This window comes from Balaenoptera borealis (assembly GCF_965194805.1).
Source record: "Balaenoptera borealis genome assembly, chromosome: 7".
Classification (NCBI taxonomy): Eukaryota; Metazoa; Chordata; class Mammalia; order Artiodactyla; family Balaenopteridae; genus Balaenoptera; species Balaenoptera borealis.
The window spans coordinates 77,749,263-77,763,520 of NC_138864.1; the positions used below are offsets into that span (position 1 = coordinate 77,749,263).

General features: G+C 34.2%; 1 protein-coding gene across 1 annotated transcript in view; it reads left to right on the forward strand.

Annotated features, from left to right (window-relative positions):
* STK31 (serine/threonine kinase 31) overlaps positions 1–14,258 on the forward strand; it is a gene marked incomplete at its 3' end in the record, with an annotated part of 94,148 nt that overhangs the window by 27,450 nt on the left and 52,440 nt on the right. The window contains 4 exon segments of the mRNA XM_082400428.1: positions 3,297–3,412; positions 4,814–4,973; positions 8,015–8,137; positions 13,793–13,972. Of these exon segments, the coding sequence (XP_082256554.1) occupies positions 3,297–3,412; positions 4,814–4,973; positions 8,015–8,137; positions 13,793–13,972 (579 nt within the window).

Genomic DNA, 14,258 nt, shown 5'->3' on the forward strand with positions numbered 1-14,258 from the left:
CCACTGTGAATATTCTTCTACAGGTCTTTTTGTGGGTATATGGATTCACGTATTTTGGATTATATTCTTTCCTCAGCCACGTCTAGTCTACTGATAAGCCCATCAAAAGCATTTTTCATTTCTGTCTACAGTGTTTTTGATTTCTGGCATTTTTTGTTTGTTTCTTTCTTAGAATTTCCATCTCTCTGCTTACATTGCCTGTATGTTCTTGCATGCTGTCTACTTTATCTGTTAGAGCCCTTAGCATATTTATCGTACCATGTTTGAAATTTCTGGTATGATAATCCCAGTATTCCTGCCAGATCTGAATTTGATGCTGATGTTTGCTTTGTCTCTTCCAACTGTGTTTTTGTCTTTTAACATGTCTTACAAAATTTTTTTTTTTTGATAGCCAGGCATGATGTATTTGGTGAAAGGAACTGCTATAAATAGGAATTTAGTAAATGTGATGATTAGGTGTGGGGGAAGGAGAAGCGTTTTATAGTCTAAAAAGACTAAGAAGGTCTTTTAGTGAGCCTGTGCCTCTGGACTGTGAATTTCACACTTGCATCTAGATTTCTCCCCCACTCCCTTTAGAAAGGACAGGATGGCTAGAGTGGGCTGGATTTGGGTATTTCCCTTCCCCCAGGTTAATTAGGCTTGGATAAAATCCTAGCAGGTAGGCTCTGTTTAAATGGTTTCCCCTAAGGGCAGATCTTGTTAAGTACAGAATGTTCTAACATATTTCAAAATGGTTCCTTTTCCCCTCCTCCTGCTGGAAGCTTGAGGGGATTTACTGTGAGAACCTGCTGGAGATCCAGGAGGTAAAACTCACAAAAATGTGGGGGCATCCTGATGATGGGGTCCCCCTGGTGTTTTTAACTTTCAGTTGTTCATACTGAGCCTCTAGCAATACATCAGTTACAGTTGCGGCTTCCCTACTCCAGACTTCTTCCCTGGGCGGTGGGGATTGCTGCTCCAGAAAGTTTTGAGTTTCCTTTATTAGCCTGTCTTGTCTTTCCAGTTGTGCCTTGTGACCTTACCTCTGTGACAAATCTAAGAAGAATTGTTGATTTTTCAGTTTGCTCAACTTTTTACTTGTTAGGATGGACTGGTGACTTTTCTTCTTACATGCTGGACTGGAAACTGGAAGTCCTTAACATTTTTCAAGAACTAATTTTTGCTTCTGTTGATTTTTTTTTCTTTATTGTTTGTCTCTATTCTACTTTATTGTTTTCTTTACTTATTGTTATTATTTCCTTCCTTCAGGTTGTTCTTCTAGCTTCTTTAGATGGAAATTTGTATCATTGTTTTATTTTTTATTCATATCATTGTTTTTAATCTTTTGTTCTTTTATAATGTTTAAAGATTTCCCTTTAAGCATCACCTTACTTGTAGTCCACAAATTTTGATTTTTTTAATTATTTAATCAAACATTTAAAAACTTCCCATTATTATTATTTTTTTTAATCACGAGCTATTTAGAAGTGTGTTGCCTAATTTCCACATATTTGGAGATTTCCCCCCAATATATTTTTGTTACTGATATTTTATTTTCTTAGCATCAGAGAGCATACTCAGTATGGTTTCAGTCCTTTTACATTTATTGATATTTGTTTTATTATCCAGCATATTGTTTGTCCTTGGAAATGTTCTGTATGCTTTTAAAAATTATGTGTATTCTACAGTTGTGTGGTGGAGTGTTTTATAAATGTTAGTTAGGTCGAATTGGTTGATAGTATTGTTTAAGATTTTTGTATCATGACTGATTTTCTGTTTACTTGTTCCTTCAGTTACAGAGAGAGGAGTGTTAAAATATCCAGATATTATTGTGGTTTTGTATATTTCTTCCTTTTGTTCAGTCAGGTTTTACTTTGTGGTTTTGAAGCTTTGTTATTAGGTGCATTCACATTTAGAATTGTTGTGTCTTCTTGATGAATTAATTCATTTGTCTTTATGAAATATCCCAGTTTATTGCTGGGAATGCTCCCTGTACTGAAGTCCACATTGCCTGATATTAATATAGCAATGTTTGCCTTGTATATAGTTTCCATCCTTCAATTTTTATCTGTCTCTTTATATCTAATAAGTGTTTCTAATAAGCAGCATATGGTTGAGTCTAAGCTGTTTTCATCCAGATTGATAATCTCACATCTTTTAATTGGAGTGTTTAGCTAATTTTCATTTAATGTAATTATTAATGTGGTTGGGTTTAAGTTTGGCATCTTTTCTATTTGTTTTATTTGTTGTTTGTCTTAAAAACCATACTAATTATTTGTCATCTGAGCTCCGGTTTTTTTTTTTTTTACAGGTGGATTAACAATAAGTTTAAGACAGTTGAGAAATAAACTGAGTTGACATTTCTTTTAGATTTAAATGATTCTTCAGAATTTTATAGTTCTCATCCACATGTATTTCATTAGCAATTTGTACTAAAAATTTGCTTTTATGGAGTCTTTGTAAAGCATTAAACACATTTTCAAAGATTCAACAACTTTTTATTTTCCCACTTCTGTTTCTTAGATTTATGTAATTTTTGGAGTAATTATCATAGCAATTACAGTAGATATAAACAGATTTAAGAACAAACATAACTGCTTCTTCATGGTCATCCTCCTCAGCAAATGGGAGCAGAAGGGCATGAGCATTCCCAAATGTAACTTACTATTAATCAGCATTCAGTATTGGCTCTCTTTTTATTTAACTGAAGCATTGGAGAGAATGTGAACACCAGAGAGCATGTTGTTTAAATACTGAGTAAAAGTTCTGTGTTTAACTATGTAATACCTGGTTTGTAGTATAATTGGAATAAAATTGCTAAGTCTTTATCCATATTACTGCACTATACATTATTTTGAATAATTATATTAGACATATTGTTAAGGTACCACTCAGAATCAAGGAGTTTAACCTAGCTTGGGTCAAGGAAATGATGTTTTTGATTCTTTTATAATGCAGAATGACATCAGACTTCATCAGAAAACAAATTGTCATTGATTATCATTTGGTTTTTAAGGGGATCCTTTATTTTTCTTTTTAAAATCTAAGTATTAAGACATATAATATGTGAAATTTTGTTTTTATTTGGTTTCTTATTAGGTTGCAATATAAGAGTGTCTCATCTGTGTGAAGGCAGAAGACTGGAATAGTTTATCTTTTTCAGATCCTAGCTAGCAGGGAAATCAGTGTTTGTTGTCCTGTCGCCTAACATTTTTTAGCCTTTAAAATTTTAATTACACCTAAAAATCATTTAAATAACAGTAGAAATACAGTTTCCTATTTCGGTCTAACTAAGATGTATTTGTTCTTTGCTTCAGCAAGAGAAAGCAACTACCATGGATTTGACTAAACATTTAGAAAGTACTCTGAAGACTTGTGTAGGTACCAGAATGAAAAATCTGGCAGCTAAGGTTGAAATATTGAAAGAAATTAGGTAGGTAAAAGCATATTTTTAAGAAGGATAGTTTAAAACAAATGCTAATTAGTTGGTGCTTTGTTTTGTATGCCTGCCATTTTTGCTTTGTAACTTAATCTTTGTATTTTTATTACTTTAAAGAAGGAAACTAAAAATAGTTACTCCTGAGACAAATTTTATATTGTTTTTGTTAGTGTTCTGTTGTCACTATGTGGCATGATAGTGTCCTAAAGTCATCTATGAGAATGAAATTAAAAAGTCAACAAAACTTCTAAGTGGTAGTTTGATGAGAAACTACTATGTCCTCTTGTTTTGCTTGGGGTTATTTTCAGTCCTATACTGAAACTATAGATTTCAGTAATCTAAATTAATTATACTCCGTCTAAAGAAAGAAGAAAGTAGTCTTCATGGAGTTAGAAGAAAAGTGATCTTCATGGAGTCAGAAGAAATTGGTTAGCAAGTTTTGTACAGAGTTTATTCAGCATATCTCAGACTCTATATATGAATTATGTAGGTACTTTATAGAGGATTGCTTTATTATTGGTTAGGGATAATTTTTCACCCTTTTCTGGAATGTGGAAAAAATAGTTCTCAAAACAACCTAGTTCTCTTTTTGTGCTATACATACAACTTAAACCAGTAATTCATTTTCTCATGTACTTTGAAACACTAAGAAGATGTTGCCCTGAATTAATCCTGCACATTCATCTTTTGTCCAGTGGGAATTTATATTCTCCAGTATAAATCCATCAATCGGTATCTGGTTTATAAGTTTCTAAATAGTTTGAGTAAATTAAGTCTCTCTAGAGCTTAATCAACTTTTAATGCACAACCAAAAATTCAAGTGACTACACTTGCAAAGCTGTGAGATTGACTTTGGACCAAAACAGTTCAAAATATTTTAACCCATATTTGAGGAAATAATGTGCTGTTAGAATGGTGGCAGTCTAACTGGAAGCTAGAAAAAAGAAAATGATGGGCCTTGTTGGTTTTGCTATTTGGTCTTTCTCATTGCTTTTTTTTTTGGCTATTTTAAAAAACTCTGCAAATGCTAGTCTGCTTATTAAGGTACAAGGACTATGTGCCTGTCATCTTGGTAAGCAAGATTGGCTTAAGTATAAAATTTTACAGAATTACTTATAAATCTAATTTAATATCATTTAAAATCTGCAGACTTTTGAAGTTGTCTTCTTATATAAAGCTTTTTGGAAAAGATATTTAAGTTTTTTTCTCAATCAATTATGTTTTTAATTAAAAGTTTGTATCAAAGTTATTTATGGTTTTATATGATTTTAAAAAGTACCTCTTCATAGCCAGTGTTGTAAATAGTAACTTTAGACCATTCGTATTTAAGTGTAATTTTTTTTCTCACAACACCTTTAAAATTTCTTGATCTTTTCCTTTTTGCTGTTTTAATAGATGTGTCAATGTCAATGTTCATTTTGGAAATGACCTTTCAGATGCTATACAAGTATTGTATGAAGACTGCTTTACTATCCCAGCTTCTTTGAATGAATTAGAGATAATTTGGGCAGAATACTGTCTGGCTCAGGAGAAGATTCAAACTTGTCAGAATGTGGTGGGTTAAGAATTTTTCTCTATGATGATTTTTATCTGTTGAACATAAGGAGATAATGTCTTTCAAGAAAGCAGAAGGACTGCAGATATTGTAATGATACTTTATGTGAAATCTTTAACTTTTACAGTATCTTCATATTAATAATTTGATTTCTTTTGTTGCCTTGTAAGAAAGGTAGGATAGATAAGTAGTGATTGTGGAAAAAGGGTTAATTAACAAAATCTTTCTCCCTTTTGCATGAGAATTTACCTCTCTCTGTTCCCTTGGTAATTTGATGAAATGATATTTCAGTCATGTTACTGGCAACATTGTTTAGGTAAAAATAAAACCCCTGATTGGTAAATTGTATCTGGACTGGGAGGAACTGTAAACTACAAATACTTGCAACTGGGCATACCCCTTGAGGGACCCTGGCAGCTATACCTATAAGAGATGGTGGCTTTTGAGGGACATGAGGCTTGTAAGCCAGAGTGGCTCCCACAACTGCTAATGTGGATCTTTTTTTAAAGTTTTTTATTTATTTATTTATTTATTTATTTTTGGCTGTGTTGGGTCTTCGTTTCTGTGCGAGGGCTTTCTCTAGTTGCGGCAAGCGGGGGCCACTCTTCATCGCGGTGCGCGGGCCTCTCACCGTCGCGGCCTCTCCCGTTGCGGAGCACAGGCTCCAGACGCGCAGGCTCAGTAGTTGTGGGTCACGGGCCTAGTCGCTCCGCAGCATGTGGGATCTTCCTGGACCGGTGCACAAACCTGTGTCCCCTGCATTGGCAGGCAGATTCCTAACCACTGCGCCACCAAGGAAGCCCGTTAATGTGGATCTTGTCTTCTGGTCTGAGTGGCGTGTTTTATGCTGCATTATAGGACTCTGCCTTACTGTTAAATGCTATCTAAGCCATCCATATGTGGGTAGGGGAGGGATATGATGAATGGAATATTTCATGTGACTTCTTCATTAGTGTAGGTAAAAATATATTTATTTCCTCTTGGAATTTTCTTTAGTTTATTATATTGAGCTGAATGGAACTCCTTGTTTTTCATATAAAGATATTTGGTACAACAATCATAGCTTTCCATAGTACCTATGAGCCCTAAACTTGTGTTTGGAGTTGTCCTATCTTAAGTATCGGTGGTTTCTGCCTCTGGGGATTGTACCCTGAAAGTCTTATTCCCTATTCATTCTAGGTTGGCCAGTTGGCAGCCTAACTGGCTCTGAATGAGAAAAGTAAACAGAATAACTAGGCCTTTGAAAATGCCAGGAATGTTTAATTTGGATAAGGGATTCGATTTGGGTTATTTTACATATTAGACCTTTACTGGTCACTTCTGATTATGGAAGGAAAAAAAGTCACAGAAGTAATAATTTTTGAATCTGTATGAAACACAGGCAGTGTTATAGATACTTTATAAACTTTTTCGTACACAAACTTTTAAAAATGGGCACTTTTGCTCCTCAGGAAACTGAGGCCCACAGGGTTTAAGGAAATTGTTCAAGATTACGTAGTTCTAAATGTTAATATGGAATTTGAACCCAGGTATGTCTGATTGCAAAGTGTATTCTAGTTCCATTTAAACCATACTGCCAGTATTAAAATACTTCATCATGTATTTTCATGTAGTAAGATGAAAAGATGAAAAAGGACTGCTTTTTAATTTTTGTTTTGTTTTGTTTTTGAGCATAAGAAAGTGATCTATCACAGGGAGGGAAAGGGCTTAGTATATACATAGGACTTGGTATTCTAGTAGAACAAATGTGATTTTTTTTTTTGAAGCAATTTATTTCCACTACTGCTGATGTTTCAGGACTTACTTTTAGGCTTTATTGCCCTAAAGTTCATTTGACAGACTGAAGAGTAGATTATTGGATAAATAGAGAGTCATAATTGTCCCTCAGATAAAGTTGTAATTTTATTTCCCTTCTTGTACTTAATTTAGGTCTTAGTATTGTTATTTTCATTTATATATTTCGCACAGTTCCTTAACTTGATTGCCCTGTACTTTTTTTTTTTTTTTATAAATTTACTTATTTATTTATTTTTGGCTGCGTTGGGTCTTCATTGCTGCTAGTGGGCTTTCTCTAGTTGCGGTGAGCAGGGGCTACTCTTTGTTGCCGTGTGCGGGCTTCTCATTACGGTGGTTTCTCTTGTTGCGGAGCATGGGCTCTAGGCCCATGGGCTTCAGTAGTTGTTGCACGTGGGCTCAGTAGTTGTGGCACATGGGCTTAGTTGCTCCGCAGCATGTGGGACCTTCCTAGACCAGGGATCGAACCTGTGTCCCCTGCATTGGCAGGCGGATTCTTAACCACTGTGCCACCAAGGAAGCCCGCCAGGTGTATTTTTGATGAAAGAGATTCTTTTCTTTTGTCTTTATAATTAGTTATATAATGGTCTGGTTGAGCTTACACAAAAAACAGTATTCTAACATTCAGGCTTTTAAGTGTATGTGCCAGACACTGTTACAGGTAGTAGACACATGCATTTGTTTAAGACGTGGTCCTATCCTTCTATCTACCTTGGGTATTGGCCGGATATATAAATAGATAGTTTTAATATAGTTTGGTAAGTACTATAACAGAGGTAATGCACAGCATTCTTGGATATCTCTCATATCTATTTCCAAACATAGCCTTTTGGGTGAATTGGAGGTTTTATCATGGTGGAGTTTAACTGAATCTTGAAAGATAAGTAGATGAAGGAATTGAGGGTGGGCTGAGAGTGGGAAGGAGACAGTGTGTAATTAGCCATAGACACTTGTATAATTTTCTTAAGAAAAGCAAAAATTTTATTGTTGCAGAAATAATGGGAAAAGATGAAGATTAACAGAGCAGAATTGTTGAACGTAAATCTTATTTCTAATTAAGGGAGAGAAAACTCTTAGTCAGTTTGGTGATCTAAGGAGACAGGTGTTTGTCTGAAATGTTACTATGTTTGGAGAACGTAATGTTAAATTTTACTAACTTTAAGAGATCAGTTTTTTTCATAGAGGTCAGTGTGTAAAAAAAACACCTGATATATTAATGATGGTTATTCTTTTTTTCCTTCCTCCAGAATGAAGGGAATATTTTGATAGCCAAAAGAAATGAAGTACAACAGAAGTTGTACATGGCAGTAGAAGTTTTTATTCTGGAAGTTGATGAGTTACCTCTTAATAAACGCTTGAAAACATTACAGGTTGGAATTTTAAAAGATATAAAATATACATTAAAATATGTTTATCATTTGAGAGGTGAAATTAGCATTTACCTTTAGACTTCAGATAGTACTGATGGCTGCAAAAGTTTTTCTTTGATAAATCCTAGTTTCTTTTTAATGGTGTTAAAATTTTATATTGATATATTTAATGTGTTTATGTATGTATATGTATTTATCCTGCAAACAAGGTAAAATGATCAGGCATGTCAGGCTTGCTAGAGCAGCATTCTTTGGGAAAACTCACAGAGACAGGAGCAGTAGCAGGCAGGTGAGTCCCTGTTACCCACTGCATTCTAGCAGAAAAGCTAGTAAAGCCATATGTTAGAGTTAGGGAGAGGGATCCTGATCCTTGAGTTATAGGGTTTTTAAGATCTGTGATAGGGGATGGAGTACAGTAGCTGTATGATGTTGTGGAACCTTGTCTTTAGTCCTATCCTGTCAGCTCAGAAATGACTAATTTGGAGTGAATGAGTGTGACAATGTCATTCCACCTATTAACATAGTCTTTCCACTTATTCAGATCTTTTATTATGTTTTTTAATGACGTTTAAAATTTTTCTCCATAGAGCCTCATGCATTTTCTTCATTTAACTCCAAGACATTTATACTTTTGATTGCTTTTGTGAATGTTATCTTATTTTCCATTTCCTAGTTATTTTTGATGGTGTAGAGGGATACTATTGATTTTTATGTATTGATGTCTCTCTGGCAACTCTGCTGAACTCTCTTTTAGTTTTTGTCAGTTGATACTCTGAGCTTTCTGTGTGGTCATATCATTTGAACACAATAACCCTCTTCTACTCCTTCTACCTTTTATGTATCTTAGAATTTTTACTGTTTTTGTCAGTATCTTTAATACCAAGTTGAATAATAGCTGTCTTGTTTTATACTGTAGGGAATAAGCTTGCTGGAGAATTGGAGAAAAGGATATTCAGGGACATCTGGGCACTGTCTCTTTTTGTCCACCTAGATGAAGATGTAGTTTTCATATTACTGTGTATGGTTCAGGAGCCATTGGAGCCCTGGTTTGAAACATTTTCTTAAATGGAATTGCATAAATAGTATAGGTTATTCCAGAATGGTGAAGTGAGCTTTTCATATAAAAGGATAGTGATGAAAGAATTCACCTGTCTGCATTGCAGCTTCTACTTTACCCTGTAAAGGTTTATTTCTTCTCATTAACTGTTAGAAAACAGAGGTAAAGGATCAGCAAACAAGGTCATTTTTAAAGCTCTTTTCTTTTTAAAGTTTAATCTTAAAAGAAGTTTTGCCAAATCTGGTTTGTCTCTCTTTCTACTATTCCCCTCGGTCACCAGTTTATTCTTTTTTTAAAATTTTTCCTGGAGTATAGTTGATTTACAATGTTGTGTTAGTTTCAGGTGTACAGCAAAGTGAATAAGTTGCATATATACATTCTCTTTTAGATTCTTTTCCCATGTAGGCCATTGCAGAGTATTGAGTAGAGTTACCTGTGCCATACAGTAGGTTCTTATGAGTTATCTATCTTATATATAGTAGTGTGTATATGTCCCCCTACCCAGAATCATATTTTTCTACATCTGTAACTCTATTTCTGTTTTGTAGATAAGTTCATTTGTACCCTTTTTTTAGATTCCACATATAAGCGATATCATATGATATTTGTCTTTCTCTGTCTGACTTCACTCAGTATGACAATCTCTAGGTCCATCCATGTTGCTGCAGGTGGCATTATTTCATTCTTTTTTATGGCTGGGTAATATTCCACTGTATACATGTACCACATCTTCTTTATCCATTCCTCTGTTGATGGACGTTTAGGTTGCTTCCATGTCCTGGCTATTGTAAACAGTGCTACAGTGAACATTACGGTGCATGTATCTTTTTGAATTATGGTTTTCTCCAGAGCTACATGTAAGTGAATGAAATTAGAACACTCCCTAACACCATACACAAAAATAAACTCAAAATGGATTGAAGACCTAAATGTAAGGCTGGATACTATAAACCTCTTAGAGGAAAACATAGGCAGAACACTTTCTGACATAAATCACAGCAAGATGTTTTTCAATCCACCTCCTAGAGTAATGAAAATAAAAACAAAAATAAACAAATGAGACCTAACTAAATGTAAAAGCTTTTGCACAGCAAAGGAAACCATAAACAAAATGAAAAGACAACTTACAGAATGGGAGAAAATATTTGCAAATAAAGCAACTGACAAGGGATTAATCTCCAAAATATACAAACGGCTCACGCAGCTCAGTATCAATAAAACAAACAACCCAGTCAAAACACGGGCGGAAGATCTAAATAGACCTTTCTCCAAAGAAGACATACAGATGGCTAAAAAGCACATGAAAAGATTCTCAACATCACTAATTATTAGAGAAATACAGATCAAAACTACAATGAGATATCACCTCACACTGGTCAGAATGGCCATCATCAAAAAGTCTACAAATAATACATGCTGCAGAGGGTGTGGAGAAAAGGGAACCCACTTGCTCTGTTGGTGGGAATGTAAATTGGTACAGCCACTATGGAGAACAGTATGGAGGTTCCTTATAAAACTAAAAATAGAGTTACCATGTGATCCAGCAATCCCACTCCTGGGCACCAGATTATTCTTTAAGCTTCTCTTTAGTTTGCTGAAAAATAGTTTGATTTTTATTTATATTCTTCAAGTAAATACTTAAGAAATATAACTTATACTTTGATAATGAGGGTCAAAGAAGTGAAATGTCATGATTTTGATTTCCTCAGCATTTATTGAGATTTTTTTTGTGGCCTACAATACACGGTTAATTTTTCATGACTGTTCCTTTTAAGTTCAAAAAGAAAGTATATTCTAGGTTTTCTTTGTGTGCAGTTTCTGACCTATAGCTATTATTTTAAGCTTTAATCTTCTGTATCTTTGCTTAGTTTTTTTATCTGATCAGTTTATCAGTTTGGGGATATTTTTGTTATATATTCTAGTTAATATATTGTTATATATTCTGGTTCTTTAAATTGTTCAAAATATTTCATTGCTGTATTGTTGAGTGTTAATGAATTTGTGTTTGTTATGTATTTTAAACTGTTATGGAACATTATTTTTCCCTTAAGATGTTTTGGGATAAAATTTTATTTTTGTTTTCATTTAAAATTCTTATCCCACCTGTCTTTCTGGTTAATATTTGCTTTATATATATTTTCTTTTTTTCTTCCCTTTATTTTAAATGTCTCTCTTAGACAACAGACTAACAGATCATTTTTAAAAAGAGTCCAATGTGTAAATCTGCCTTTTGATGGGTAGCTTGATTTATATATTTATAATTAACTGTTTTATTAGAACTTTTTTCTGTGATTATTTTTGTGTTTCTGTTTATCATGGTTTCTTTTTTTTCTCCCTTTTTTTTCACCTTCTACCCCTGATATCTTAGAACATTTTCACTTGCCTCTGGTGTGTCTTTTTGTCTGTCTGTATCTCCCTCCCATGAATCTAACAACCACAATTGTTGTCTAGGATTTGACTCACAGATTGTTACAGATATTGTATATGATATCTCAAGTAACAGACTTTAGAGTTATTTTCCCACTCTTATTTATTTTGTAAATTATTGGATATCTTTTGGTTTACTCTGTATTGGAATACTTTCTTTGAGAGTACTTTCAAGGAGGGCTTTGAGTGGTTGACTTTGTGAGGTAGTAAATGTCTCAGGATATTGTATTTAAACAATTTAAATATTTAAACAATTGCTTACATTTAAGCTCTTTAAACAATTGTTTAGTGACCTACAAAATATTAGGTCCATTTTCTCTTTAGACCTTTGACAATAATAATCCATTGTTTTCTTATTTCAGTAGTTGTTGATATGAGTCTGATTTTTGTTCTTCTGTTACCTTTTTTCCTCCTGGAGCTTGAACATTTTCTCTTGACTTATTTCCTAAATTGCACTGAAACATATATAAGTTTAGATTTAATCTGAAGGCAATTCAGTTTGAGGTTTTTCTTTAACTCTAGGAAATATTTGATAATTATTTTTTAAAATACTGTCCCCCCTGCTCCCTCCCACCTCATTTACATTTTCTTTCTTTCTGAGACTTCTGTTAGATGGATATTTAAACTTCTGTTCTTTACATATTTTAATTGTTCACTCATTTTTTTCTATCTTTTTATCCCTTTCTTTGTCTTTTTGGAAGGATCCTTGACTTAACCACCTAGTCACTAATTGGTTCTTTTGCTGTATTTCTTCTGCCACTTAACCAATCCCTTGTGTTCTTTATTTCAAAGATTATTTCTTTCATACTTATATTTCAGTTGGTTATTATTCATAGCTACTTGGTTTTGCTTTATGTTTCCAATATTCTTTCTTTCTTTGAGAATATTTGTTATGTTTATTTTGAGTTCTTACTATTGTCTAGGCAACTGATTTTGCTTCCTTTTTATAAGGTGGCTTAGTTTATTATATTTCTTTCAGAGTGCTTGTATTATTCACACATTTCATCCTCCCCTGTACTTCCCCTCAGGACCTCATATTCTCTTGAAGAATTATAAGCTGCCTTAGTGTGCTGTTGTATACATATGTGATAGTGTGGTAATGGGACCTAGGGAGGGGTGAAAGCTTGGACCATAACTTCAGAGACTTCAGATGGGTTTAGGGAATAGGATGGGGTTGTTACTCAGAACTTCTAGGGTTGCAGACTGGGCTCAACTACTTCCTATTGGCTTTTCTTCTAGATGATCTTACTCTTCAGAGGACCTCCCAGTCATGGGAGGAAAAGAGCCACTGCTCTTTTCCAGGGACTGCCACCCTTGGGTGTAAATGCTACCAGGTGTTCAGGGCAAAAGGGAAGAAAAGAGAGTGCTTGGCCAATTCTTTTGTATTGGTTATCAATTTTTGCCTCATCTAGGTTTCTATACTGTACTTGTATAAATCCATTGCCTCTTGCTTGTGCTGCTGCCTTCCTGCCCAGTGTGAGGGAGAAAGAAGGGCATATGAAGACAGTTCTTTTCCCACAGGATATTCTCTGCTGTGGTACAGGCCTTCTCCCACTTGCTATGACCGTATTCATTCAGTGCTAAGCACCAGCCATCCTCTCTCTTTCCAAGGGTTTGTCAGAGTTTTGTGATAAAAATTTCTGGAATCTATTAAGTTTTCCTCTTGTCTCTGTGACATTTCTAGAGTCTGATTCCTAGAGAGAGCCATCAAGCTCTTTTGTCTCTTCTAGTCCTTTCTAAAAATGCTTTTAAGTGCATACACACACACACATATATATATGCTTAATGTCTTTCCTTAATTGGAATTATTTGAATATTTTGGTGTTTTTATTTTTACTTAGCAGTAGCTCTTAGAAACTTCCATATCAGGGCAAAATAGTAGTGATTCTTACGTAAAGTCAGAGAAAAGAGGATAATTTCTACTTGATTAAAAACCTAAGAATATAAAACCTTCTATTTATAACCTTAATGAACGTTTACTCTTACAGTCCAAATAAATCACCTTATAGGTAGTTTTATGCTTTTATGTCTAATTATTCTAAATTTTATTTATAAAAAGCTCAAAGATAGGGATTCAACGTACTACTTTTCTGTCTCTCAGATTCTAATATGGTGCTTGAATCCTAATAGAAAGTTAATAAACTTTAATAAACAGAAGTATCTCTTTGCAGGATTTGTCAGCCTCTTTAGAAGCAGTATATGGACAGGCCACAGAAGGGACAAACTCTGAAGAAACACTGAAGAAATTTTATGACTGGAAGTGTAATAAAAGAGAGGAGCTCACCAGTGTTAGAAGTGAAACAGAGGTTTCTCTACAACATCTTGTAACGTGGTTTCAGAGTACCTTAAAGGTAACAAGAGCTGTTGCCGAGTGGTGTCATAGCATAAACCGGGGAATATGTATTTTTAAATTGTCCACATGTAATTTACTTCTTTCTGAGAGAGGGAGGGAGGGAGAGAGAGATAAAAAGGAGAAAAAATATTAATGAGAATATGAATGAGAATGCTGGGATAGAAGAGTGAGGGATTTACATATTTACATTCTCTGTTTAGGACATATATGAAAACAACTTCAATCAAGTTACAGGTGTAAGATAATATCAGTGGAATTTATTACAAGTGTAGTGTATATTTTAC